Below are 26,874 nucleotides of genomic sequence, written 5' to 3'. Positions count from 1 at the left end.
ATGTTGGATGCATTAGATTCAATTTAAACAAGTGCATATACCCTTAATAGAAAAGTTTAAACCTGTATTGCTGTAATGAAGTCACTTCTGTCTGCTGGTCGTGACACATGAGTGATTTTTATAGTCAATTTTTTTTTACATCATAGGTTGTACTTAAGCCCTAAGAACCTGTAACAATGACACATCACTGATCATATGTTGCTGGCATTGCATTATGCAACCACACAGTTGCATTACTATTCCAGTCTGCACACAATTCCCAGATGGGAACACCAGTCGTCCGAACTGTGCACAGCTGCACAGAGGCCTAGCAGCAGTGGCATAAGCCAAGAAGTATGGCATGGTTTAATAGCTATACCACATAACATCATATGGTTATAATAACGTCATAATGCTATTCAATTATTTAATGAAAACATAAATTGTCTCATGATTAGATTTAGAATAGTGCCCCTGTTCTGTCTTTTTACAGGGTCTGCAACCTGGGCCCATAGGAAAATGACCATCACCAAGCCCACCAGAAAGCGCATGACAGGAGGGATTAGGTGAGTATTACCTAGTAGCTGGTCATATTCTATTACATTTTGACTATATAAAATTATTTAATTTCAGGTGGTTTCAAGTACATTGTTTAGATTTGCTAACCACAGCGGCTGCTGTACACTACAACACCCTTCTTGGAACACTCCCTGACCTCTCAGTTTTCCAGATAGAGGGTCAAAGCTCTTGTATGCTTCTTCTATCTAAGCCATTGATCTGCAGCATGGGGATATCTGCTGAAAAGCAGATATCTCACTTTGAAAAGGTACAGATGGGGAACCTCTTGTATTACCAGCAGCCTCCAATCACAACGTGACACAGTTCACCATAAGGAGACACCAGCATTCCCGTCACTGCCCCTAGATGGCAACTTTCAAGGCTGCACATTTGTGCTCAGAGAAGACCAGCTTCACATAGTCTCTTCAGGTGAGAGAATACAGAGATCCAGTGGTGTTCACTAATTAGAAGGGTGACTAGTACTAATGTGTACATGCAAAAGTTCTTAGGTAGGAAAAACTAAATAAACAAGGGAGAAGCTCCTTTATCTTTCAATTAATGAAAGAGAAACAAAACCAATCTCTGAAATTAATTAAAAAGAATTCAGTTAATGTTTCTGTCCTCTTGTCCGTGTTAAACTCTTTATAACATTTTGTTCAGAGTATAAGCAGAGGTGTTAATGAACAAATGGACTACAGGGTGTAAGACAATGGATGGTCACAGCAAAAAAAGTTAAGATGCATTGCAGTAATAGCTCATTGCTCCTTGGCCCATGCCTTCACAAGAAGCCCAAAACTGGGAGTTTTGTGAAAAGGTAAGCCACAGGCCAGATGCAGTTGATGCTTCCCATCGGTGACATGAGGATCTTTTGGACATCGTAGTTATTCCACGTCGAAGGTACTGCTCCCTTCAGACGTCGAAGCCCACCATAAGGTTCAATGAAATCTTAATTTCCTAAATATCAATAAAGATGCCGGAACAAATAACGTTAACGTCATTAGCACTAACGTTAGCTAGTTACTGGTAGCTAACATTGCTAGCTAAAGAGACAATCGAATTACAAAAAACACTAACTGAACGGATAAACAGAATTTAAAAACACGAGTGATTTTTTTTTTTTTAAAGCTATAGAAATATGATTATATTGATATACTGAGGTAATGATAAAACGAGCGATTTCGGGGCGAGTATGGCTTCAATCAGGCTGACAGGAAGCTATGTATAGGGTAGGAAGTTGGACGGAAGTGGGCGTTGCTACGTTGTGCAAAAGTTCTGTTGTCTTGAAATCCACATGACGACACAAACAGCAAGTAACACGTAGCTAGTTGCGTCATTACGCTTACGCAATGTTGTGCCAAATCTGGAGGGAAAAAATCAAGCAGCAACGTTTTATCTGGCTAATAAATGAAGTCAGCGGAGGAAACAAAGATTCGGAGGTTCGTTTCTGGACAACTCCGTGATTGTTCTGACCTAAGGTAAACTCCCTTTTGCAGTTTTTTTAGACAAAGTCAAATCATGCATGGAAATTATTGCTAGCTTGTGGCAAAGGTTTAACATACCATAACCGCTCTTACGTGGTTGGCTTGCATGTTCCCCTGTTTGCCGTGTCTGCTCTCTAACGCCCAGGGCCCGTTTCCCAAAAGCTAAGTTCATCATTAGAACCATAGTTAAATCTCGAGCTGTTTCCCGAAACCATCTAAAGTTGCACTTAAACGCTCATTAATTACCGATTGCCTCAGACCACTCGAATGCCTCGTTCACAATACCCATAAGCACTATTCGTTATTTTTGAACGACTCTTTTTACTGACTGGAAAGTTGTTCTTTTTTTCTGAATGACTCGTTCATAAAAGACGAGTCTGTATAGACGCCTGTATTGAGTCCCCCGAAGGGCGCAGTGGTCTAAGCACCTCATCTCAGTGCCAGAGGCGGCACTACAGTCCCTGGTTCGAATCCAAACTGTATCCCATAGGGCTGCGCACAATTGGCCCAGCGTTGTCTTGGTTTGGCGGGGGTAGGCCCTCATTGTCAATAAGAATTGTGTTCTTAACTGACTTGCCTAGTTAAATTTAAAAATTCACTCTGCAGAAGTCAGAGCATTAATACTTTGTGGAGCAGAGCTCTTGTGAAGAAAGTTGTCCTTCTGTGGATTTTATATGGTGGTTGGCAACCAACTTTAAGGTTAAGGTGCCTTATTTTTTTATTTAACTAGTTAAGTCAGTTAAGAACAAATGTTTATTTACAATGACGGCCTACCCCGGTCTAAACCCTACCCAATAATCTTGTCTCTCTAAGGAAATGAAATATATAATGAAATACTACATCCCCTGAAGATTTCCCCAGCACAACGTCATATTCGTCATAATGTCAGTTTCCATTCTCAGTTTCATTGAAAATATATCTATTTCATTCTCTTTTTTTCCTCCTTACTCTGTCTCCTAGCACATTGACTCTTGGCATCTTAAGAGGGCGGTATTTGGCATGTGTTGGCCGGGACTCACTAAACCAGGAGGACAGACAGTTGATGAAGAGAGTGGTAGAGGAGGAACTGCTGAGGATGCAGGTAAAGATGTTTGTGAGTAGATACGATTTTGTCAATCAATATATCTCCCTCAGACCTGGATCAAATAGGTAGTACTTGAATTAAACTCAATTTGTTCCATGGTACTGGGCAAACTAGTCTCAAAAGTGCAAACCTTCAGCCTAAATCAAGCAGATTGCAGGTACTTTCACATATAGCCTATGTCTGTATGTATTTGTAAGTAAAGTTTGACATGTATTTAATCCAGAGCTGCTGTCCTGTCTTTCACAGTTTGATGCCCCATAACTTTTGATAAAATATTTTCTTTCTCCATTGAGTACACACAGATCTGAAGTGATTGGGTGAAAAGATGACCGCTTACAGGTCTTGGGTGGTCAGAAGTGTGGAAGGAATAATTTTGAAGTACATTTCGTTCTTAAATACTCTGAACAAAAATATAAACGCAACATGTAAAGTGTTGGTCCCATGTTTCATGAGCTGATATTCCAGATGCACAAAAAGCGTATTTCTCAAATTTTGTGCCCAAATTTGTTTACATTCCTGTTAGTGAGCATTCCTCCTTTGATAAGATAATCCTTCCACCTGACAGGTGTGGCATATCAAGAAGCTCATTAAACAGCGTGATCATTACACAGGTGCACTTTGTGCTGGGGGCAATTAAAGGGCACTCTAAAATGTGTGGTTTTGTCACACAACACAATGCCACCAATGTCTGTTTCGAGGGAGCATGCAATTGGCATGCTGACTGCAGGAATGTCCACCAGAGCTGTTGCCAGAGAATTGAATATTAATTTCTCTGCCATAAGTTGCCTCCAAAGTGGTTTTCGAGAATTTGGCAGTACGTCCAACCGGCCTCACAGCCGCAGACCATGCAGTTTGTTGTCATAACTGACTTCAGTGGGCAAATGCTCACCTTCGATGGCCATTGGCACTCTGGCGAGTGTGCTCTTCACGGATGAATACCGGTTTCAACTGTACCGGGCAGATGGCAGACAGCGTTTTTATAATGTTTGGGTGACGGTTTGCTGATGTCAATGTTGTGAGCCGTGTGTTATGGTGGTGTTATGGTATGGGCAGACAAATTATGGACAACAAACAGAATTGCATTTTATCAATGGCAATTTTAATGCATTGTTGTGCCATTCATCCGCCTCCATCACTTCATGTTTTAGCACGATAATACGCAACCCCATGACGCAAGGATCTGTACACAATTTCTGGACGCTGAAAATGTCCCAGTTCTTCCATGGCCTGCATACTTACCAGACATGTCACCCATTGAGCATGTTTGGGATGCTCTGGATTGCCGTGTACAACAGCTTTCCTGCCAATATCCAGCAACTTCACACAGCCAATGAAGATGAGTAGGACGACATTCCACAGGCCACAATTGACAGCCTGATCAACTCTATGCAAATATGTCGCACTGCATGAGGCAAATGGTGATCACATCAGATACTGACTGGTTTTCTGATCCATGCACCTGACTATTTGTATTTTTTAAATTTGTATTTTTAAAAAAAAATTGTAGGATATCTGTGATCAACAGATGCATATCTGTATTCCCAGCCATGTGAAATCCATAGATTAGGGCCTAATGAATTTACAGTGCATTCGGAAATTATTCCAGGATTACGTCACAGCCTTATTCTAAAATGGATTGCATCCCCCCCTCAATCTACACACAGTACCCCATATTGACAAAGCAAAAACAGGTTTTTAGAAATATTTGCACATTTTATAATGTCCTTCTGGAATGTACTCCCATCTCCACAGAGGAACTCTGGAGCTCTGTCAGAGTGACCATCGGGTTCTTGGTCACTTCCCTGACCAAGGCCCTTCTCATTTTTTTTTCACTTCTCATGATTGCTCAGTTTGGCTGGGTGGCCAGGTCTAGGAAGAGTCTTGCCGGTTCCAAACTTCTTCAATTTAAGAATGATGGAGGCCACTGTGTTCTTGGAGACCTTAATTTTTTTTTGTACCCTTCCCCAAATCTGTGCCTCAACACAATGCTGTCTCGGAGCTCTACGGGCAATTCCTTCGACCTCAAGGCTTGGTTTGTGCACTGTCAACTATGGGACCTTTATACAGATGGGTGTGTGCCTTTCCAAATCATGTCCAATGAATTTACCACAGGTGGACTCAATCAAGTTGTAGAAACATCAAGGATGATCAATGAAAACAGGATGCATCTGAGCTCAATTTCTAGTCTCATAGCAAAGGATCTGAATACTTATGTAAATAAGCTATCTGTTTTTATTTATTTTTTATAAATGTGCGAAAATAATGTCTTAACCTGTATTGTGTGTAGATTGAGGAAACATTTTTTTTTTTGTGAATTTTACCCCGTTTTCTCCCCAATTTCGTGGTATCCAATTGTTTAGTAGCTATTATCTTGTCTCATCGCTACAACTCCTGTACGGGCTCGGGAGAGACGAAGGTTGAAAGTCATGCGTCCTCCGATACACAACACAACCAAGCCGCACTGCTACATAACACAGCGCGCATCCAACCCGGAAGCCAGCCGCATCAGTGACGGAGGAAACACCGTGCACCTGGCAACCTTGTTTAGCGCACACTGCGCCCGGCCCGCCACAGGAGTCACTGGTGCGCGATGACACAAGGATATCCCTACCGGCCAACCCCTCCCTAACCCGGGCGACGCTAGGCCAATTGTGCGTCGCCCCACGGACCTCCCGGTCGCGGCCTGGGCCTGAACCCAGAGTCTCTGGTGGCACAGCTGGCGCTGCAGTACAGCGCCCTTAACCACTGCGTCACCCGGGAGGCCGAGGGAACATTTTGTTTTACTCCATTTTTGAATAAGGCTGTAACGTAACAATGTGAAAGGTCAAGCGGTCTGACTTTCCGAATGCTCTGCATTTCAATTGACTGATTTCCTTGTGAATTGTAACTCAGTTAAATCTTTAATTGTTGCGTTTTTACATTTTTGTTTAGTTTATTTCGGATGAGAAGTCACTACAGTTTTCCAGTCCCAATTACATTCATGTTATTGCTCCTGGTAGGTGCATGCTGTCACGACAGTCCCGAGCTGTTGCATTTATCTTGATTCGAGCTGGTTTCGATTATAATCTGACCTGGGACCTCTGCCTCTCTCTCAGGACAGTGACAGCAGTGACAATGAAGCCATTATCCACGTTACGCCGACGCCTCTCCACAACAAACGGAAGAGGGGTGAGGAGGAGGGGAAAGGAGGCAGGACCAAAGCAGATGGATCCAAGGCAAAGAGATCTCGGCTTCAGTCGGCCCAATCAGGTCATTTCCAATAGTAGTGGCCCTTGGGTGAAATTCTCCTCACTTAAAACGGCACAGAACTGTTAACAAAAATGTCTCCGACTATTTATTTATATTAAGCTTTTTTTTTTTTATAAATGTGTGAAAATGTATATTACCCAATAACTTGAGTTAGTGTATTGGAGCTTGTCCACAGCTCAACTTATATTATGTGCAGTCCCATCTATTTAAGTTTTTAATTATAGCGGTGCAATGAAAATGCTGCCCTTTGTCATAGTGAAAGCCCACAGTGTGTGCTGCGGTTCATATTGATGGTCAAATATTAACTTGAGACACATTTATTTAGATTTGTGTTAACCATGCCTATTATGAAGTTGAGACTCATCCCATGATTTGTTTTAAAGGATTAAGACTTACCATATCTGTGATAGCCACTGTATTTTAAGCAATATTTTCTCAATCTAATTTGGACATTTTATTTCCTTTAACTATTTTAAGATTCCCCAGATTCTGGACTCGAGAGAGTGGGAAATCGAGAAAGGCAGATGGTGGAAGAAGAGGAGGGGAAGGACATGGGAAGTGTTGAGCAAGTTTCCCAAATCGGCACCAAGAAAAACAAAGGGGGACACAAAGGAGTACACAATGGTGGGAAGAATGAAACTAGCTCAGAAAATGATGTTGAGATCAAAACGGTGAATCGGAGGAAGAGAGAACATGACTCTGAAGTTGAGGAAGAAGATTTTGAGGAGAACAAAAAGAGGAAACGAGATGAAACCCACAAACAGGAAAAGGACAAAGTCAATTCAGAAAGTGACTCTGAAGAGGATAAAAAAAGAGCGGGAGGAAAAGAAAATGTCGATGTGAAAGTGAAAGTGCAGAGCAAGTGTTTGAAAAGGAGGGAGAGTGGAAATGAGGTAAAGGGAAAACCATTGCAGAGAAGAGAAAGAGTGCAGGTTGTTGGGAGTGACTCAGAGTACATTGGAGAGGCTGAAGTAATGGCGCAGAAAGGGGTAAAAATACAAAGAAATGACAACGACTCCAGGTCAGAGAGTGAGGGAGAAAGGAATGACGGTACATCTTCAGAGGAAGCCAGCGGGGGAGAGGGTGAGTTATCAAGTGGGTGTGTTCATGAGCATGCATAATATGTCCTAGTAAAGGCCCAAACATAGTGAAAAATCCAGGGATAGGATACCATTATGTAGCCCCAATGACAAGCGTTCAAGTAATGTACTATTTCCCCTTCCCTAAAGTAATTTTTCTTCTTTCTCAGATGAAACCCAAGAAGTGATGGCTAAGACAAAGGATGAGCCAGCCCAACACTCTGACTCTGGCTCATCCCTCCCATCATTGGAGGACGAACAGGAAAGTGAGGTCAGGCCAGAACAGATGAAAAAGAGGAAGTCTGTGGCGAAGCGGCCAATAAAGGGTGAGAGCAGTGAGCGTGGATCCAAAGGTGGAAAGGTGAGGCCAGCGGCTTCTATGCCAACTCAAGCACACAGTAGGCGCAGGTAGTTGCCAACACACTTTCACATTCACAATGTACCTGGTTCAAATACTGAAGTAGTTCTGATGGTTTTGGATCAATATAATACGCAGTATGATGAAATTACATGCCAAAGGCAAGGTGGAGCTACTGCTATATTGCCCATGTGTCCCCAAATCCCTTCTGATCTATACAAAGTGTTGCCTGGAAACCCAACGTTGAATTGCATAGAATTCATGGTTTTGGCAGAAATTAGCTTTTTGAATCGGGAAAGTTTCCCATCCTGACCTCTACAAGCCAGAATGTTTAATAACTAGAATTTTAACATTGATGTAATTATACTTTCCTGTGGATATATTGTCTCGCATTCCCTACCACCAAAAGGACCAACTTAATGAACAACCGGTAAAGTATGTTAAAATATAATTTTATTCAACATTCTGATTTGTAGGGGTTGTAAAAGAGGAAACTTGCCTGACCCAAACGCTAATTTCTGCCTGACGAAGAATTCTATACAATTTTATGTCTGGTTTTAAGGCAATATAAAGTGTAGAGGCAAGGGGCTCTTTCTGGAGTCGGCCTTACATGGAACCCAAACTGGCATGCATAAATGTATTTTGTCCCCATACACCAAACGCGGTCATGACACGCAGGTTAAAATATCAAAACAAATTCTGAACCAATTACTTTAATTTGGGGACAGGTCGAAAAGCATTAAACATGTATGGCAATTTAGCTTGCACTTGCTAGGACAAATTAGCTATTTAGCTAGCTTGCTGGTGCTAGCTAATTTGTCCTGGGATATAAACATTGAGTTGTTATTTTTCCTGAAATGCACAAGGTCCTCTCCTCTGACAGTTAATCCACACACAAAATGGTCAACCGAATCGTTTCTTGTCATCTCTCCTCCTAGGCTTTTTAATCTTTGAACTTAGATGGTGATTGGCATCTACACTTTCATAGTATTACCACGACAACGGCAAAACAGTGTGTCTTTCAATCACCCACGTGGGTATAACCAATGAGGAGATGGCACGTGTGTACCTGCTTCTATAAACCAGTGAGGAGCGATCTGCGTCAGAAATAGAAATTACTTCTATTTTAGTCCTTGGCAACGCAGACGCTCGTTGGCGCGCCCGAGCACTGTGGGTGCAAAAATGTAGTAACATATTTTCCTACATTTATTTTGTACTGTGAGTGGTGTAGTCAGGGTATTAGCCTAGGCTAATCCTGGAAAAATGTGCTCCATCCATGTAACATGAAGGACAACACGGCGGTAGCCAGGCTGAAGCGTTACATCGCCCTCTGTGGTGTGAGACGGAACTACAAGAAGCTCCTGGATGGCTGCTGCTCCATCAAGTCAAAGGTGGCTGTGCTGAAGAGGGAGCTTGAAGAACTGGGTGTCGAAGGTAATTGGGGGGGCTGGGACAATGAATTTGAATTCTCTCATTTGGTCCGTATGCCCTCGCTCACTCCACCAAGTTGAAAATATTTCAATTGACTGAATAGGTTGTACGCAATAGCTCCATGTAGCCTTTCAATTGGTTAAAGGGTGAATCCACTATATTGTTTACACCTATGTGATGCTTTAAAAGTCCTGTTTATACCTAACACTGTGTCCTTTGTCCTGATCTTGTCAACATTCTGATTGTGCACACATTTTGACATAGACATTTTTATACCATGTGTATCTGTCCACTGTGCCGCATTGTTACCAGATTTCCAGGACCCTGCCTGTATGCATAATTGTTTTAATAATATTATATGTATTTAAAGACTCTTATTGATGTTTTAAGTCAATGGTGCCACCTGTCAATGATTTGAGGGTGAGATGACGATGATTTAAATGGCTTCACTGTCCAGATGCGTCTACACTTGTAAGTATATCCAGACACGATGCGTGCCTGACTACCTCTGAATGTGATCAGATCTTCCTAATCACCATCGGATCACAATGTGTCTTAATCTACACCTATATTAAAAAATTGGGGACAATCAGATTGTGGACAAGATTAGTACGAAGGACACATTAGCACCAGGTATAAACGGGGCTGATATCCATGAGGTGGAGTGAGCCATGGTGGCAACTTGCTGGGGACTAATGGCTTCTGTCTCTCCCCCTCAGGCCAGCCTTCTATAGAGAAGTGTAAGAAAGCCAGACTTAAGAGAGAGGAGGCTCAGGAGTTGGCAGACCTCGACGTCTGCAACATCATAACTACACAAGGTGACATTTTCGCCCACTCCTTAATCAACTGCTTGCTTCTAGATCTTAGCTGATTGCATACCCTGACCATGCACTCTGATTGTCTAGGTGGATATTTTTCTGTTCTGTTGCTTTAATAGTCTTATCCAATCTTCTCCATCTTTGTTTCAACTTTAGGTACAGGGAATACATGTTGAAGCACAAACTGTAGATTTGAAATCAAAATGTAGATCAAATGAACAATAAAGTAAATAAAGTTAGACTGGTTGTAAAAAATTAAACCTAAAGTAGCAATAAACAGGGTGTCTGAGTGTCCTTAGTCTTAAATTCTTTTCAGATTTTTAAAGGCTTTAAGTCTTAATGTCATCAATTTAGTTTTCAAAGGTCTTAAAACATGCGATGGAGATGACTACATTGTTTGTTATATTGTGCTGCTGCTTAATGTTTTCCACCATGCCCATTTTATTTGCTTACATCAAATAATACTCGAGGTGCACTTTCAAGATGGGGAGCCCTCCACATGTGCACTTCTGTGTGTGCGAGTCTGGCCATTGCCAGAGGGGGGAAAGAGAAGAGATCAATGTAGCCTATACAATTTGATAGACCACAACATTAGCTAGAGTTGTCCTCTTACCAAATACATTTTTGCTTACGTCGGTGGTAAGGCTACACAATGTTCCTGCAGATTTTTTGGTGTTCTTAAACCATTATTTCTTCAACAGTCAGGTGCATTAACCTGCTTCCTGTAATGAAAGCATCAGCCCCTATTTCGCTTCTCTCGCTCTCCCCTTTGCACACAGAGTAAAAGGAGAGTTGCAACTCTAGTTAATGTTGTAAATACTACCACCATAACTGTTAACGTACCAGTATTTACACCCGGTGCACATGACCGTAAGAGAGACTGACTAATGGGCCCCAATTGGCCTATTTAGTTTCACCGTGTAAGTCTGGGTATTCAGCTGAACAAATAATGGCGTGAGCGTGCCTAAATATACAATTGTGTGTTGTCTTTGACCGGTATAGTGTTTCATCAGTGATAATTTTTTGCATGATTTTGAGTTGGGTTATGGCCTATTTAGTGTCACCATGTAAGTCTGAGTGTTCAGACTTATTCTTTGACAGGTGTTGCTCGCATTTTGCAAAAGGAGAACAATACGTGATTCGATAAATTGAACTAAGTCCTGCGCATAAGCTATAAATGAATATAGTTGATCAGAACGCATAGGATGTGTCAGTATATGAGGAAAATACACATGGAAAAATGTAGACCAATCGATTGGTTGAAATATTGTTTGGGCTGGGGGAAAGTCCTAATTTGAGAAGATGCGGAGCGGAGCGCGACATTTGCTGTGTATACATCAAGTAGCCTATATAGGCATACCAATGGAAAGTTTTTGTAGGACATTACATTTACTGTTCGATCAATTGCATGGCTATCTAGCAACAATATCCTCTTTAAAGTAAATGCACACCTGTATTTGGGGAGTATCTTCTCTGCAGATCCTCTCAAGCTATGTCCGGTTGGATGGGGAGCGTCGCTGCACAGCTATTTTCAGGTCTCTCCAGAGATCGGGTCCAAGCTCTGGCTGGGCCACTCAGAGGCTTGTCCCAAAGCCACTCCTGCATTGTCTTGGCTGTGTGCTTAGGGTCGTTGTCCTGTTGGAAGGTGAAACTTTGCCCCAGTCTGAGGTCCTGAGTGCTCTGGAGCAGGTTTTCATCAAGGATCTCTCTGTACTTTGCTCCGTTCATCTTTGCCTCGATACTGACTAGTCTCCCTGCCGTTGAAAAACATCTCCACGGCATGATGCTGCCACCATGCTTCACCGTAGAGATGGTGCCTTGTTTCCTTCATATGTGACGCTTGGCTTTCATGCCAATGTGTTCCATCTTGGTTTCATCAGACCAGAGAATCTTGTTTCTCATGGTCTGAGATTATTTTGGTGCCTTTTGTTAAACTCCAAGCGGGCTGTCATTTGCATTTTACTGAGGAGTGGCTTCCGTCTGGCCACCCTACCATAAAGGTTTGATTGGTGGAGTGCTGCAGAGATCGCTCTCCCATCTCCACAGAGGAACTCTGCAGCTCTGTCAGAGTGACCATCGGGTTCTTGGTCAACTCCCTGACCAAGGCCCTTCTCCCCAGATTGCTCAATTTGGCCAGGCGGACAGCTCTAGGAAGAGTCTTGGCGGTTCCAAACGTCTTCCATTTAAGAATGGAGGACACTGTTCTTGGGGACCTTCAATGCTGCATACATTGTTTTAGTACCCTTCCCCAGATCTGTGCCGCGACACAATCCTGTCTCGGAGCTCTATGGACAATTCCTTCGACCTCATGGCTTTGTTTTTCCTCTGACATGCACTGTCAAGTATGGGACCTTTTTATATAGACAGGTGTGCCTTTCCAAATCATGTCCAATTATTTGAATTTACCACAGGTGGACTCCATGTTGTAAAATCATCTCAAGGATGATCAATGGAAACAGGATGCACCTGAGCTCAATTTTGAGTCTAATAGCAAAGGGTCTGAATATTTATGTAAATAAGGTATTTCTGTATTTTGTTTGCCCACAAATTTCAGAAACTGTTCATTTTATCATTATGGGGTATTGTGTGTAGATTGAAGATTTAAAAATTTAAAAAAATCATTTTAGAATGTAACTGGGAAAAAGCCAAGGGCTTTGAATACTTTCTGAATGTACTGTACTTAGTTACATATGAGAAAATCAGTCAATTGAAGTAAATGAGGCCCTAATCTATGGATTTCACATGACAGGGAATGCAGATATGCATCTGTTGGTCAAACACCTTATACAAAATTGGGCCTCATAACGGGCTTCAGGATCTGATCACGGTATTTTTGTGCATTCAAATTGCCATTGATAAAATGCAATAATATTTGTTGTCTGTAGCTTATCCGTCACCATGGGGAACTCTGTTCACAACATTGACATCCACAAACTTCACGCTCACATGATGCTATACACATGGTCTGCGGTTTTGTGTCCGGTTGGACATGCTGCCGAATTCTCTAAAATGACATTGGAGGCGGATTATGGTAGAAAAATTAACATTCAATTTTCTGACAACTTTGGTGGACATCTCTGCTGTCAGCATGCCAATTGCGTTCTCCCTAAATTTGAGACATCTGTGGCATTGTCTCAACTGCATATTTTAGTGGCCTTAGTGTCCCCAGCACGAGGTGCACCTGTGTAATTATCATGTCAATTTTGTCACGTGCGCTAAATACATCAGGTGTAGACCTTACTGTGAAATGCTTACTTACAAGTCCTTAACCAACAATGCAGTTCATGAAATAGAGTTCAGAAAATATTTACTAAATTAACTGAAATAAAAAGTAACACCGTAACAAGGCTATATACATGGGTACAGGTTAGTTGAGGCAATTTTTGTACATGTAGGTAGGTGTAAAGTGACTATGCATAGATAATAAACGGCGAGTAGCAGCAGTGTAAAAACAAAGGGGTGGGGTTGTCGTCAATGTAAATAGTCTGGTTGGCCATTTGATTAATTGTTCAGCAGTCTCATTGCTTAGGGGTAGGAGCTTTTTGGAACTGGACTTGGTGCCCCGGTACCGCTTGCTGTGTGGAAGCAGAGAGAACTGTGTATGACTGGGTGGCTGAAGTCTTCAACACTTTTTTTTGGGACTCTCTCATACTCAGTCTAGTATATAGGTACTGGATGGCAGGAAGCCTGGCCCCAGTGATGTACTGGGCCATATGCACTACCCTCTTTATTGCCTTGCAGTCAGATGCTGAGCAGTTGCCATACCAGGCGGTGATGCAACCGGTCAGGGCTCCCGAGTGGCACAGCAGTCTAAAGGCAATGCATCTCAGTGCAGGTGGTGTCACTACAGTCCCTTGTTTGATTCCTGTATCACATACGGCTGTGATTGGGACACGAGGTCCCATAGGGTGGCGTACAATTGGCCCAGCGTCGTCTGGGTTTAGCTGGGGTAGGCTGTCATTGTAAATAAGAATTTATTCTTAACTGACTTGCCTAGTTAAATAAAGGTTGTATTTTATTTTAAATGCTCTCAATGGTGCAGCTGTACAACTTTTTGAGCATCTGGGGACCCATGCCACATCTTCTGTTTCCTGAGGGGGAAAGGTGTTGTCATGCCCTCTTCGTGACTGTCTTGGTGTGTTTGGACCATAATAGTTTGTTGATGTAGACGCCAATGAACTTAAAGCTCTCGACCCGTTCCATTACAGCCCCTCTGTGAATGGGGGTGTGTTCATCCCTCCTTTTCCTGTAGTTCACGATCAGCTTCTTTGTCTTGCTCACGTTGAGGGAGAGGTTGTTGTCCTGGCATCACACCCATCAGGGCTACCACCGTTGTGTCGTCAGTAAACTTAATGATGATGGTTTTGTAGTCATGCTTGGCCACGCAGTTGTGAGTGAACAGGGAGTACAGGAGGGGACTAAGCACACAGCCCTGAGGGGCCCCTGTGTTGTGGATCGGCGTGGCAGAGGATGTTGCCTACCCTTAACACCTGGAGGCGTCCTTTCAGGAAGTCAAGGATCCAGTTGCAGAGGCAGTTGTTTAGTCCCCGGGTCCGTAGCTTAGTGATGAGCTTTGTGGGCACTATGGTGTTGAATGCTGAGCTGTACAGCATTCTGAGCATTCTCACGTACGTGTTCCTTTTCTCCAGGTGGTAAAGGGCAGTGTGGAGTGCGATTGAGATTGCGTCATCTGTGGATCTGTTGGGAATTGGAGTGGGTCTAGGCTGTCCGGAAGGATGGTGTTGTGAGGCATGACCAGCCTTTCAAAACACTTCATGGCTACTGGCTGGAGTCATTTAGGCAGGTTATTTGCCGCCTTGGGCACAGGGACTATGGTGGTCTGCTTAAAACATTTACCCTAGGTATTACAGACTTGGTCAGGGAGAGGTTGAAAATGTCAGTGAAGACACATGCCAATTGGTCCACGCATGCTTGGAGTTCACGTCCTGGTTATCCATCTGGCCCCGCGGCCTTGTGAATGTTGACCTGTTTAAAGGTCTTGCCCACATTGACTACGAAAGGCGTGATCACAGGGATGTAAACAAATTTGTGCACAAATTGAGAGAAGTGTTTTGTGCGTAATGAAACATGGGACCAACACCTTTTACATGTTGCGTTTTTATATTTTTGTTCAGTGTAGATGACCAGCAGGGTCAAATAATAATCACATTGGTTGTAAGAGGGTGCAACATTTTTTAAATTTAACTAGCCAAGTCAGTTTAAGAACAAATTCTTATTTACAATGACGGCCTACCCGGATGACACTGGGACAATTGTGCACCGCCCTATGGGACTCCCAATCATGGCTGGGTGAGATATAGCCTGGATTCGAACCAGGGTCTGTAGTGACGCCTCTAACAATGAGGTGCAGTGCCTTAGACCGTTGCGCCACTCGGGAGCACCTACATGTCAGCACCTCAGGAGTACATGTCAGTTGGCTTTTCATAGCCGAGCATTCAGAGGTGGAGACAACAGGTGCGGAAGGGAGAGGTCCTGTGAACAGGTCGAGGTCAGGGAGCAGTTTGTTTTATTGACAATCCTCCGCTAGTCCTCACACATTGGGTAACTGAGATATATTGTTAAGCTTTTATTGTTAATGTGTGACCAAACTCTGGGCCGGGAGATACCATGAAATCTCTACCGAGTCACTTTTGATTTTTAATAGAGAGCAGGTTTTTTTTGACAACTTGTTACTATATAAATGCAGTCAAAGAGAACCTAAACAACCCTACCAAGTTCTAGACGATTATCAAATCAGTGTAGGGTTCTAATGTAATCAATTCCATACCCAGCATTTGGAAATCAGCTTATGTCCTCCCACTGCTATTAGGGTGGAGATCCCTCAGATACTAATAACTATCGTCCTATCTCTAAACACCCTAGCCTGGCCAAAGTCTATGAATCCCTAGTTAAACTTCTTAATTGAAAAGAACATACTGAGCGGGGTTCAATCTGGCTTTAGATCTGGGCACAGCACCACAACTGCAGCTATGGCAGTGGCAAAAAAAACATCATTAATGCACTTGATAAAAAGCAATATTGTGCTGCGCTGTTTGGATTTATCAAAGGCCTTTGATTCAGTTGACCATGAATTTTTGTTAGCTAGACTCTGTAACGGGGTAAGTTCCTAAACCAATTATCTTTCTGATGTGTTTGTGTATATACTGACAATCACAAGTCTAGCTTTCTTGATTAATAGAGGTGTGCCCCAGGGTTCCATTTTAGCTCCTGAGTTATCAATTTTTATTTTTTTATTCATGATTTGGGAAATGGGATGCAACTAGCAAAGTTACATCTATATACAGTTATACACTGCTCAAAAAAATAAAGAGAACTTAAACAACACAATGTAACTCCAAGTCAATCACACTTCTGTGAAATCAAACTGTCCACTTAGGAAGCAACACTGATTGACAATACATTTCACATGCTGTTGTGCAAATGGAATAGACAACAGGTGGAAATTATAGGCAATTAGCAAGACACCCCCAATAAAGGAGTGGTTCTGCAGGTGGGGACCACAGACCACTTCTCAGTTCCTATGCTTCCTGGCTGATGTTTTGGTCACTTTTGAATGCTGGCGGTGTTTTCACTCTCGTGGTAGCATGAGACGGAGTCTACAACCCACACATGTGGCTCAGGTCGTGCAGCTCATCCAGGATGGCACATCAATGCGAGCTGTGGCAAGAAGGTTTGCTGTGTCTGTCAGCGTCGTGTCCAGAGCATGGAGGCGCTACCAGGAGACAGGCCAGTACATCAGGAGACATGGAGGAGACCGTAGGAGGGCAACAACCCAGCAGCAGGACCGCTACCTCCGCCTTTGTGCAAGGAGGAGCAGGAGGAGCACTGCCAGAGCCCTGCAAAATGACTTCCAGCAGGCCACAAATGTGCATGTGTCTGTTTCTGACCGTTTGAGCAGACTCCATGAGGGTGGTATGAGGGCCCGACGTCCACAGGTGGGGGTTGTGCTTACAGCCCAACACCGTGCAGGACGTTTTGGCATTTGCCAGAGAACACCAAGATTGGCAAATTCGCCACTGGCGCACTGTGCTCTTCACAGATTAAAGCAGGTTCACACTGAGCACGTGACAGAGTCTGGAGACGCCGCGGAGAACGTTCTGCTGCCTGAAACATCCTCCAGCATGACCGGTTTGGCGGTGGGTCAGTCATGGTGTGGGGTTGCATTTCTTTTGTTGGGCCGCACAGCCCTCCATGTGCTCGCCAGAGGTAGTCTGACTGCCATTAGGTACCGAGATGAGATCCTCAGACCCCTTGTGAGACCATATGCTGATGCGGTTAGACCTGGGTTCCTCCTAATGCAAGACAATGCTCGACCTCGTGGCTGGAGTGTGTCAGCAGTTCCTGCAAGAGGAAGGCATTGATGCTATGGACTGGCCCATTTTGTTGGATGACAAGTTGTCCTTCAAAGTTCATGTGGATAGTCTTGTGACAGCTTAAATTGAAATTGTTTTTTATTTTTGTATTAAGGCTTGCTTCCCGCTTATGGCTAGAAAGAAGCTTGTTCAGGAAACTTTTCTCTCTGTAATTAATTATGGTGACTTGTATATGCACGCAACCTCCGTCTTACAGAGACTGGACTCTGTTTATCATGCATTCTTGCACTTTATTACAAATGCCAAGTCACTCACCCACCATTGTACAAATGGTAGGTTGGGCCTCACTTTATATGTGTAGAACACAAATGTATCTTTCATCTACAAAGCCCTTTTGGGTAAACTCCCTCTTTACCTCCTGTAGTCCTTGTCACCACCAGCAGTTACCATACCCGATCTGCTAGGTGGTTGCTACTTAAAGTCCCCAGGACATTCACAGTATTAGGCAAGACTGCCTTCTCTGCTTGTGCACCAATCGCATGGAATAATCTACAATCCATGCTTCATCTAGATGTTAGTGGCACCGAATGAATATTGATGGGAGACTCTGTTAGAGAGGAGTGTAAAATGCTTTATTTTTAGGCTGTATCATGTTTTAATGATTTGTAGCTGTCTTCTTTGCCAGGTCTCCCTTGAAAAGGTGACTCTGGGTATCAATGGGCTTTTCCTGGTTAAATAGAAAAATACTTAAATTCACACCGGATAAGATGGGACAATTACACCAGATAGGACAGAATGACCCTAGCCCCCTGGGCCAACAACGCAGGATATGACCCTACTTTGCCAAAGTACAGCCCCCAAACCACTAACGTGATATCAAGACCAAGTTACTACCCCGAGACAAGGCTGAGGTCAGCCCATGAAGATCTTCCCCACCGCATGAGCCTGAGGAGGCTTTAAACAGGACAGGAAGATCACGTCAGTAACCAAATCCACTCAAGTCGAGTATAACGAAAAAAGCCTGACATTACACCCCCTCCTAAAGACTGCATGGCAGAGCACTCGTAATCCAGTGACGTGTCCCTCTTAATAGGTTCAGAGACTCCCAGTGGAGAGAAGGGAGCCAGCCAGGCAGAGACGGCAAAGGCGGTTCATCACTCCAGTGCCTTGCTGTGTTCACCTTTGCACCCCTGGGCCGGTCGGCACTCAATCACAAGACCTACTGAAGAGATGAGTCTTCAGTAAAGACTTAAAGGTCAAGACCGAGTCATCTGCATCTTTCACATGGATAGGCAGACCATTCCATAAAAATAAGGGAAAGCCCAGACTATAGTTCTTTGCTCACTGAATAAGGGCATTATAATATTGTACTTTTTGGTTGTAGGCTAATGTTCTAATGTTATAGCATAATACCTCCAGGAGAGCTACTGGGTGTGTAGACTTTTTGTTCCAGCCCTACTCGAAACACCAGATTCTACAAATCAACTACTCAACCGGACCTTGTTAAGCTGACTTGGGTGTGTTTGAGCAGTGCTGCATCAAAAGCCTGCACACCCAGTGGACTAGCTCTCCAGATGAAGAGTTGACCACTTGTTTTATACTATAACAGTTTTAGTTTTAGTTTTTTATTTCACCTTTATTTAACCAGGTAGGCTAGTTGAGAACAAGTTCTCATTTACAACTGCGACCTGGCCAAGATAGCAGTGTGAACAGACAACAACTCAAAGTTACACATAGAGTAAACATTAAACAAGTCAATAACATTGTCTATATACATTGTGTGCAAAAGGCATGAGGAGGTAGGCGAATAATTACAATTTAGCAGATTAACACTCGAGTGATAAATGGTCATGTGCAGGTAGAGATACTGGTGTACAAAATAGCAGAAAAGTAAATAAATATAAACAGTATGGGTATGAGGTAGGTAAATTGGGTGGGCTATTTACCGATAGACTATGTACAGCTGCAGCGATCGGTTAGCTGCTCAGATAGCAGATGTTTAAAGTTGGTGAGGGAGATAAGTTTCCAACTTCAGCGATTTGTATTTATTTTTTATTTTTTTGCAATTCGTTCCAGTCACAGGCAGCAGAGAACTGTAAGGAAAGGCGGCCAAATGAGGTGTTGGCTTTAGGGATGGTCAGTGAGATACACCTGCTGGAGCGCGTGCTACGGGTGGGTGTTGCCGTCGTGACCAGTGAACTGAGATAAGGCGGAGCTTTACCTAGCATGGACTTGTAGATGGCCTGGAGCCAGTGGGTCTGGCGACGAATATGTAGCGAGGACCAGCCGACTTGAGCATACAGGTCGCAGTGGTGGGTGGTATAAGGTGCTTTAGTGACAACAGAGGGAACTGTGATAAACTGCATCCAGTTTGCTGAGTAGAGTGTTGGAAGCTATTTTGTAAATGACATCACCGAAGTCTGATCGGTAGAATAGTCAGTTTTACTAGGGTAAGTTTGGCAGCGTGAGTGAAGGCTTTGTTGCGGAATAGAAAGTCGACTCTAGATTTGATTTTCGATTGGAGATGTTTGATATGAGTCTGGAAGGAGAGTTTACAGTCTAGCCAGACACCTAGGTACTTCTAGATGTCCACATATTCTAGGTCGGAACCATCCAGGGTGGTGATGCTAGTCGGGCGTACGGGTGCAGGCAGCGAATGGTTGAAAAGCATGCATTTGGTTTTACTAGCGTTTAAGAGCAGTTGGAGGCCACGGAAGGAGTGTTGTATGGCATTGAAGCTCGTTTGGAGGTTAGATAGCACAGTGTCCAAGGACGGGCCGGAAGTATACAGAATGGTGTAGTCTGCGTAGAGGTGGATCAGGGAATCGCCCGCAGTAAGAGCAACATCATTGATATATACAGAGAATGGAGTCGACCCGAGAATTGAACCCTGTGGCACCCTCAGAGACCGCCAGAGGACTGGACAACATGCCCTCCGATTTGACACACTGAACTCTGTCTGCAAAGTAGTTGGTGAACCAGGCAAGACAGTCATTAGAAAAACCGAGGCTACTGAGTCTGCCAATAAGAATATGGTGATTGACAGAGTCGAAAGCCTTGGCCAGGTCGACGAAGACTGCTGCACAGTACTGTCTTTTATCGATGGCGGTTATGATATCGTTTAGTACCATGAGCGTGGCTGAGGTGCACCCGTGACCGGCTCGGAAACCAGATTGCACAGCGGAGAAGGTACGGTGGGATTCGAGATGGTCAGTGATCTGTTTGTTGACTAGGCTTTCGAAGAACTTAGATAGGCAGGGCAGGATGGATATAGGTCTGTAGCAGTTTGGGTCCAGGGTGTCTCCCCCTTTGAAGAGGGGCATGACTGCGGCAGCTTTCCAATCCTTGGGGATCTCAGATGATATGAAAGAGGTTGAACACCCCCTTTGAAGAGGGGCATGACTGCGGCAGCTTTCCAATCCTTGGGGATCTCAGATGATATGAAAGAGGTTGAACACGCTGGTAATGGGGGTTGCGACAATGGCGGCGGATAGTTTCAGAAATAGAGGGTCCAGATTGTCAAGACCAGCTGATTTGTACGGGTCCAGGTTTTGCAGCTCTTTCAGAACATCTGCTATCTGAGTTTGGGTAAAGGAGAAGCTGGGGAGGCTTGGGCGAGTAGCTGCGCGGGGGGGGAGCAGCTGTTGGCCGACGTATTAGTAGCCAGGAGGAAGGCATGACCAGCCGCTGAGAAATGCTTGTTGAAGTTATCGATTATCATGGATTTATCAGTGGTCAACGTATTACCTAGCCTCAGTGCAGTGGGCAGCTGGGAGGAGGTGCTCTTGTTCTCCATGGACTTTAGTGTCCCAGAACTTTTTTGAGTTTGAGCTACAGGATGCAAATATCTGCTTGAAAAAGCTGGCCTTTGCTTTCCTGACTGACTGCGTGTATTGGTTCCTGATTTCCCTGAACAGTTGCATATCGCGGGGACTATTCGACGCTATTGCAGTCCGCCACAGGATGCTTTTATGATAGTCGAGGGCAGTCAGGTCTGGAGTGAACCAAGGGCTATATCTGTTCTTAGTTCTGCATCTTTTGAACGGAGCATGCTTATCTAAGATGGTGACGAAGTTACTTTTAAAGAATGACCAGGCATCCTCAACTGACGGGATGAGGTCAATATCCTTCCAGGATACCCGGGTTCAGGTCGATTAGAAAGTCCTGCTCACAGAAGTGTTTTAGGGAGCGTTTGACAGTGATGAGGGGTGGTCGTTTGACTGCCGACCCGTAGCGGATGCAGGCAATGAGGCAGTAATCGCTGAGATCCTGATTTGAAGACAGCGGAGGTGTATTTGGAGGGCCAGTTGGTCAGGATAACATCTATGAGGGTGCCATTGTTTACAGATTTAGGGTTGTTCCTGGTGCGTTCCTTGATGATTTGTGTGAGATTGAGGTCATCTAGCTTAGATTGTAGGACTGCCGGGGTGTTAAGCATATGCCAGTTTAGGTCACCTAACAGAACAAACTCCGAATCTAGATGGGGGACGATCAATTCACAAATGGTGTCTAGGGCACAGCTGGGAGCTGAGGGGGGTCGGTAGCAGGCGGCAATGGTGAGACTTATTTCTGGAGAGAGTAATTTTTAAAATTAGTAGTTCGAACTGTTTGGGTATGGACCTGGAAAGTATGACATTACTTTGCAGGCTCTCTCTGCAGTAGACTGCAACTCCGCCCCCTTCGGCAGTTCTATCTTGACGGAAAATGTTAGTTGGGTATGGAAATCTCAGAATTTTTGGTGGCCTTCCTAAGCCAGGAGTCAGACACGTCAAGGACATCAGGGTTGGCAGTGTGCTAAAGCAGTGAGTAAAACAAACTTTGGGAGGAGGCTTCTGATGTTGACATGCATGAAACCAAGGCTTTTTCGATCACAGAAGTCAACAAATGAGGGTGCCTGGGGACAAGCAGGGCCTGGGTTTACCTCCACATCACCCGCGGAACAGAGGAGGAGTAGTATGACGGTGCGGCTAAAGGCTATCAAAACTGGTCGCCTAGAGCGTTGGGGACAGAGAATAAAAGGAGCAGATTCCTAGGCATGGTAGAATATATTTAGGGCATAATGCGCAGACAGGGGTATGGTGGGGTGCGGGTACAGCGGAGGTAAGCCCAGGCACTGGGTGATGAGAGAGGTTGTATCTCTGGACATGCTGGTTGTAATGGGTGAGGTCACCGCATGTGTGGGAGGTGGGACAAAGGAGGTATCAGGGGTATGAAGAGTGGAACTAGGGGGTCCATTGTAAACTAAAACAATGATAACTAACCTGAACAACAGTATACAAGGCATATTTGACATTTGAGAGAGACATACGAGGCATAAAGTAATTTCAGGTGTTGATTGGGAGAGCTAGCTAAAACTACAGGTGAGACAACAACAGCTAATCAGCTAACACAACAACAGCAGGTAAAATGGCGATGACAAGGCAGAGAGGGTCGGATTAACTACACACAGAGCCTGAGTTCGCGACTGGGACCGACAGATAATTATTTATTTTTTTAAACAGAATGGAGTACTGTGATTAATAGAAAGTCCTGCAGACATCAGCTATGTGGCCAAGTGATCAGTGTCCAGAGGGCAGCAGTAGATGGAACAGGGGAGCCGCCACTATGCTAGCACTCGGGCGACACGGCGTTTAAAGTTAGTACTTTCCGCTTCGACGGCGGTCGGATGAAGGCACAGCGCATGGAGTATTCGTCGGCAGACCAGTCGTGGTGGTGCGGCGGGGCGCCGTGTCGACAGAGAAGCCAGATGGCAAAAGAGGTATTGTAGAATTTAGTTTGCTAGCCGGGAGATGCGCCTGGCTCACGGCTAACTGGTGCTAGCTTCGTGGCAGTGGCGTTAGCCCCTATAGCCAATCGGTAGCAGCGGTGAACCGGTGCCAAGGTCCAGAGTTTACAGCAAGGATCCGGTGGAGTATTGGGCTCTTGCCGTGTATGAGTGGGGTTCGGGTGAACAGCTGAGTGGGCCGGGAGGTGGGCCTCAGGGATAGCTTCGATACTGGATGCCACGGTGAGTGCAAACTAGCTGCAAGCTGTGCGCTAGCTAGCTGCAAGCTAGCCGTGAAGATCAGAAGTAGTGGTCCAGGGATTACGGAAGGAATCCGGTGTTGTTGTGGAGAGACAGTCCGATACTGGTAGACTGGCGAGTATTATCCAGGCTAAAAACGGGGCTGGTATCTGTGCAGAAGGTAAAAGCCGCTAACAATGACTACCGTAATTGCTGGACTATTAAGCGCACCTGAATATAACGCACCCACTGAATTATTAAAAAATATGTATTTTGTACATAAATAAGCCGCACATGTCTATAAGCCGCAGGTGCCTACCGGTACATTGAAACAAATGAACTTTACACAGCCTTTAAACGAAACACGGCTTGTAACAAAAATTAAAACAGTAGCCTACCAAGAAAGTCATTGGTCACTATCTTCCTCCTCCTGTGCACTGAAACCACTGAAGTCATCTCCTTCGGTGTCGGAGTTGAATAGCCTCAGAATTGCTTCATCCGATGTTGGATCGTTTTCATTGTCGCTCTCGTCACTTTCATCCGGAGTGAAATACCCCGCTGAGCTCATGCTGCCCCTTCAACACGCAGCCGTCCAGCCTTTCAAAACCCGTTGATAGTGGATTTTTTGACAATGCTCCACGCTGTCAGAACCCACTGGCAGACTTGACCATAAGATGCTTTTCGCCTGCGGCCCGTTTTAGTGAAGGATTTCTCCCCACTTGTCATCCAAGCCTCCCACTGAACACGGAGCGCCACCTTAAATGCACGATTTACACTGATGTCGAGTGGCTGCAAATACTTTGGGCCATCTGCTTTTCTTCCCTCTGAAAGCTTTTGTTGTCTTTTTGCACTGAGTCAGTTCCTCACGCTGCTGTTTCCAACGTCTTATCATCGACTCATTAAGGCCAAGCTCCCATGCAGCCGCTCTATTTCCTTTTCCAACAGCCAGATCGATCGCCTTCAACTTGAAAGCTGCATCATATGCATTTCTCCGTGTCTTTGCCATGAGGGTGACAAAATTACTACCGTAATCAGAATGATGGGAAGTTTGAGCGTGCTTGATTTACGTCACATTATGTGACTGTGCTCAGTTTTTTGGTGGCATGAATCTTGTGAAAGCGGGAAAAATCCATAAATGAGCAGTGTCATTGTATAGACCGCAAGGTTCAAAGTGTGGGAATAAAGTAGCGGCTTATAGTCCGGAAATTACGGTAATAAATAGCTTGTAGCTAATTAGCTGGTTAGCTTCTGGAGGTTCTAGAATGTGTTCTAAAGTTTAAAACGTTTAAAATAATAGCGATACCGTATCACATTGGGTGAGGCAAGTTACCGGAAGGTAAAATAAAAAAACGAACGGAGATTGAAAATAAAGTTTAAATACAAAAATACATGACACGAACAAAATAAGTCTTCACTGCTACGCCATCTTAGATTCTCAAGTGCTGTATATTTGACTTTAAGGCTTTGTTTTCAGTGGTATCGTTATGGTATTGAGTATCATTATAGCTGGTATTGGTATCGAAGCCAAAATTCCTAGTTTATGATCAAGCTAATGATTTAGCAAATGCAGATGGGCAACCTCATACTTTAGCCATCTATAGCCTAGCCACTATGCTATTACATCCGTTAGGCTACAGGAGAATGCTCATTGCTAAAATAGCACACCTGCCTGAGGCTATAGCCTTTGACGCAAGAGCCATCCCTAAACATATGGGAATATTAGCAGGTGTGTGGCACGCAGACCTCAATTTTTGTTAAATTGTATTCAAAATGGCTTTCAAGATCTTAAGTCTCTTAAATTCTACTTCATGGAACCTGCAGATACCCTGAATAAAATCGGATGCTTTAGGCCATGCAAAAATGGGTCTCTAAACAGGATTTAAAAACCTCAGCGCTATCTGCCTCTCTTACCGGACAGGGTAAATTACCACTGATATAATGACACTGCTACTAACTCAACAAATCAATGTGTCACTTTGTCTATTAATGAAGACAAAGTAGTAGGGTAAAATGATGGACGTACTAATTGATAAATTAACTACTAATGTTCTCCCTCTCTCAGGTCGTCCAAAGCGGAGAGGGGTGTCCATATGGCAGCAACAGTCCTCCCCTCCATCCTCTGCTTATAAGCGTGTAGTCAACTCAAGCTCAGACAGTGAAGAGGACAGTCACGCAGGCAGGGGGCGCAAGAGAGCCACAGACTGGAGTAATCTGCAGGGGATCATCAGTGATGACGCAGACAGCAACTGACAGGCTTTGCTCTTCTGGTCAGGAGGATCAAGTTGCCTCCAGACTAAAGTCTTCACAGGTCCAAAAAGTTGGACCAGTACCGAAATGGACCTTGGGCTTTCCCACCCGGACCCGATATGCATAAAACATTCTAGACCCGTTCCTGGTCGGCTCCACATCCGATCCGAATGAGAAAAGAAACAGAAAATTATTTTATTTTTTAAGCTACTTTATTCTGGAAACGAACCCGACCGGGTATTTGGGTACAGATGGGTCCGTGAAGACCTTCACTTTTGCATTTTCCTCTACATTATGGAAGCTTAGTTGTTGGTTGTTTTACTGCTCATTTAGCTTAATGTTGTCTGTATGGTTCTCAGATACACATGATTAAGGTCTAGATTCAATCACACCAGCAATGGCAAACACTTGCATAGCAGATGTTTTGGTGGTGTCAGAGATGGAACTGTGTTTGTGCTGTCAAATCTGTGAGCAGCTGCTGTTGCAGTCATTGTCACAAAGCCACTGGTATTAAAGTCCACAATGAGGAAGTGTCGGCTATATAGAAATAATTACACTCAAATTGAAAATCATTAACGAAATAATGAGGATTTGTATCATCCTAATCGAGGTGTAGATTGCATCTCACATTCCAGTGTTCGAACTTGTAAACAAGGCTGAATGGAATTTCTGTTATGAGTGACTCCGTGCAGCCAATGGCAAAGTCCACATTAGGTGTAATGCTTGGAGCCACTAGTGGATTTGACAGCTTTAAAACAGTTCGACCTCTGACACCACTTGCTTTCTGAAGCGGATCTGATTGAATAGAGCCCTAAATCAGTTTCTTCCCTCATTAAAACACTTAGTTGTAGGCTAAACAAACCTTTGCAATATAAGCTTTTGCCTTAATTACTTCAGTGTTGCCATGTACAAAGAAAAAAGGTATATTCTTGTATATAGGTACGCAAATGTGACTTTTCCTTCTATTGCCGTACAGTTTGAGACACGTTAGGTTAGCTGTTGAGTCAAGTGTGTGATTTATTAATATTAGTGCTGTGTTCTGTTCCATTTAAGTCATGAACCAATAAAGCTTTAGATTTGTATAAATGGTAAGCGTGTTGTCCTTTTCATTGATCAAATAAGGTTGACACTGGTTGCATTTCAATTTGAACATTCTCAGATTTTAGGACACTAGCACCACCCTGCCCTTAAATTCCCATATTCAAATCCCCTAATCAAATCAGTGACTTCGCTTCACAATCAATTTTAGATA

The 26,874-nt window shown here is 44.0% G+C and overlaps 1 protein-coding gene and 1 long non-coding RNA gene across 4 annotated transcripts in view; one reads left to right on the top strand and one right to left on the bottom strand.

Moving 5' to 3' along the window:
* The window catches only part of LOC135556054 (uncharacterized), a 102,120-nt gene that overhangs the window by 73,634 nt on the left and 1,612 nt on the right, over positions 1 to 26,874 (bottom strand). The gene's annotated exons all lie outside the window — the stretch shown is intronic.
* hirip3 (HIRA interacting protein 3) lies at positions 1,788 to 26,708 on the top strand. Of its 3 annotated transcripts, none has more exons than XM_064988926.1 (8): positions 1,788 to 2,012; positions 2,979 to 3,111; positions 6,198 to 6,351; positions 6,838 to 7,434; positions 7,601 to 7,791; positions 9,078 to 9,222; positions 9,939 to 10,037; positions 25,438 to 26,708. In XM_064988926.1, exons 1-8 carry the CDS (start codon positions 1,942 to 1,944, stop codon positions 25,623 to 25,625), a joined length of 1,578 nt encoding a protein of 525 aa, XP_064844998.1. In that variant the 5' UTR covers positions 1,788 to 1,941; the 3' UTR covers positions 25,626 to 26,708. The 3 variants fall into 3 exon arrangements, with proteins under 3 accessions (XP_064844998.1, XP_064844997.1, XP_064844999.1); XM_064988925.1 differs by having other exon boundaries at positions 6,829 to 7,434; XM_064988927.1 differs by having other exon boundaries at positions 1,789 to 2,012; positions 2,979 to 3,099; positions 6,829 to 7,434.

This window comes from Oncorhynchus masou, chromosome 15 (genome assembly GCF_036934945.1).
Source record: "Oncorhynchus masou masou isolate Uvic2021 chromosome 15, UVic_Omas_1.1, whole genome shotgun sequence".
Taxonomy (NCBI): Eukaryota; Metazoa; Chordata; class Actinopteri; order Salmoniformes; family Salmonidae; genus Oncorhynchus; species Oncorhynchus masou.
This window is presented reverse-complemented; position numbering and strand designations above follow the sequence as displayed.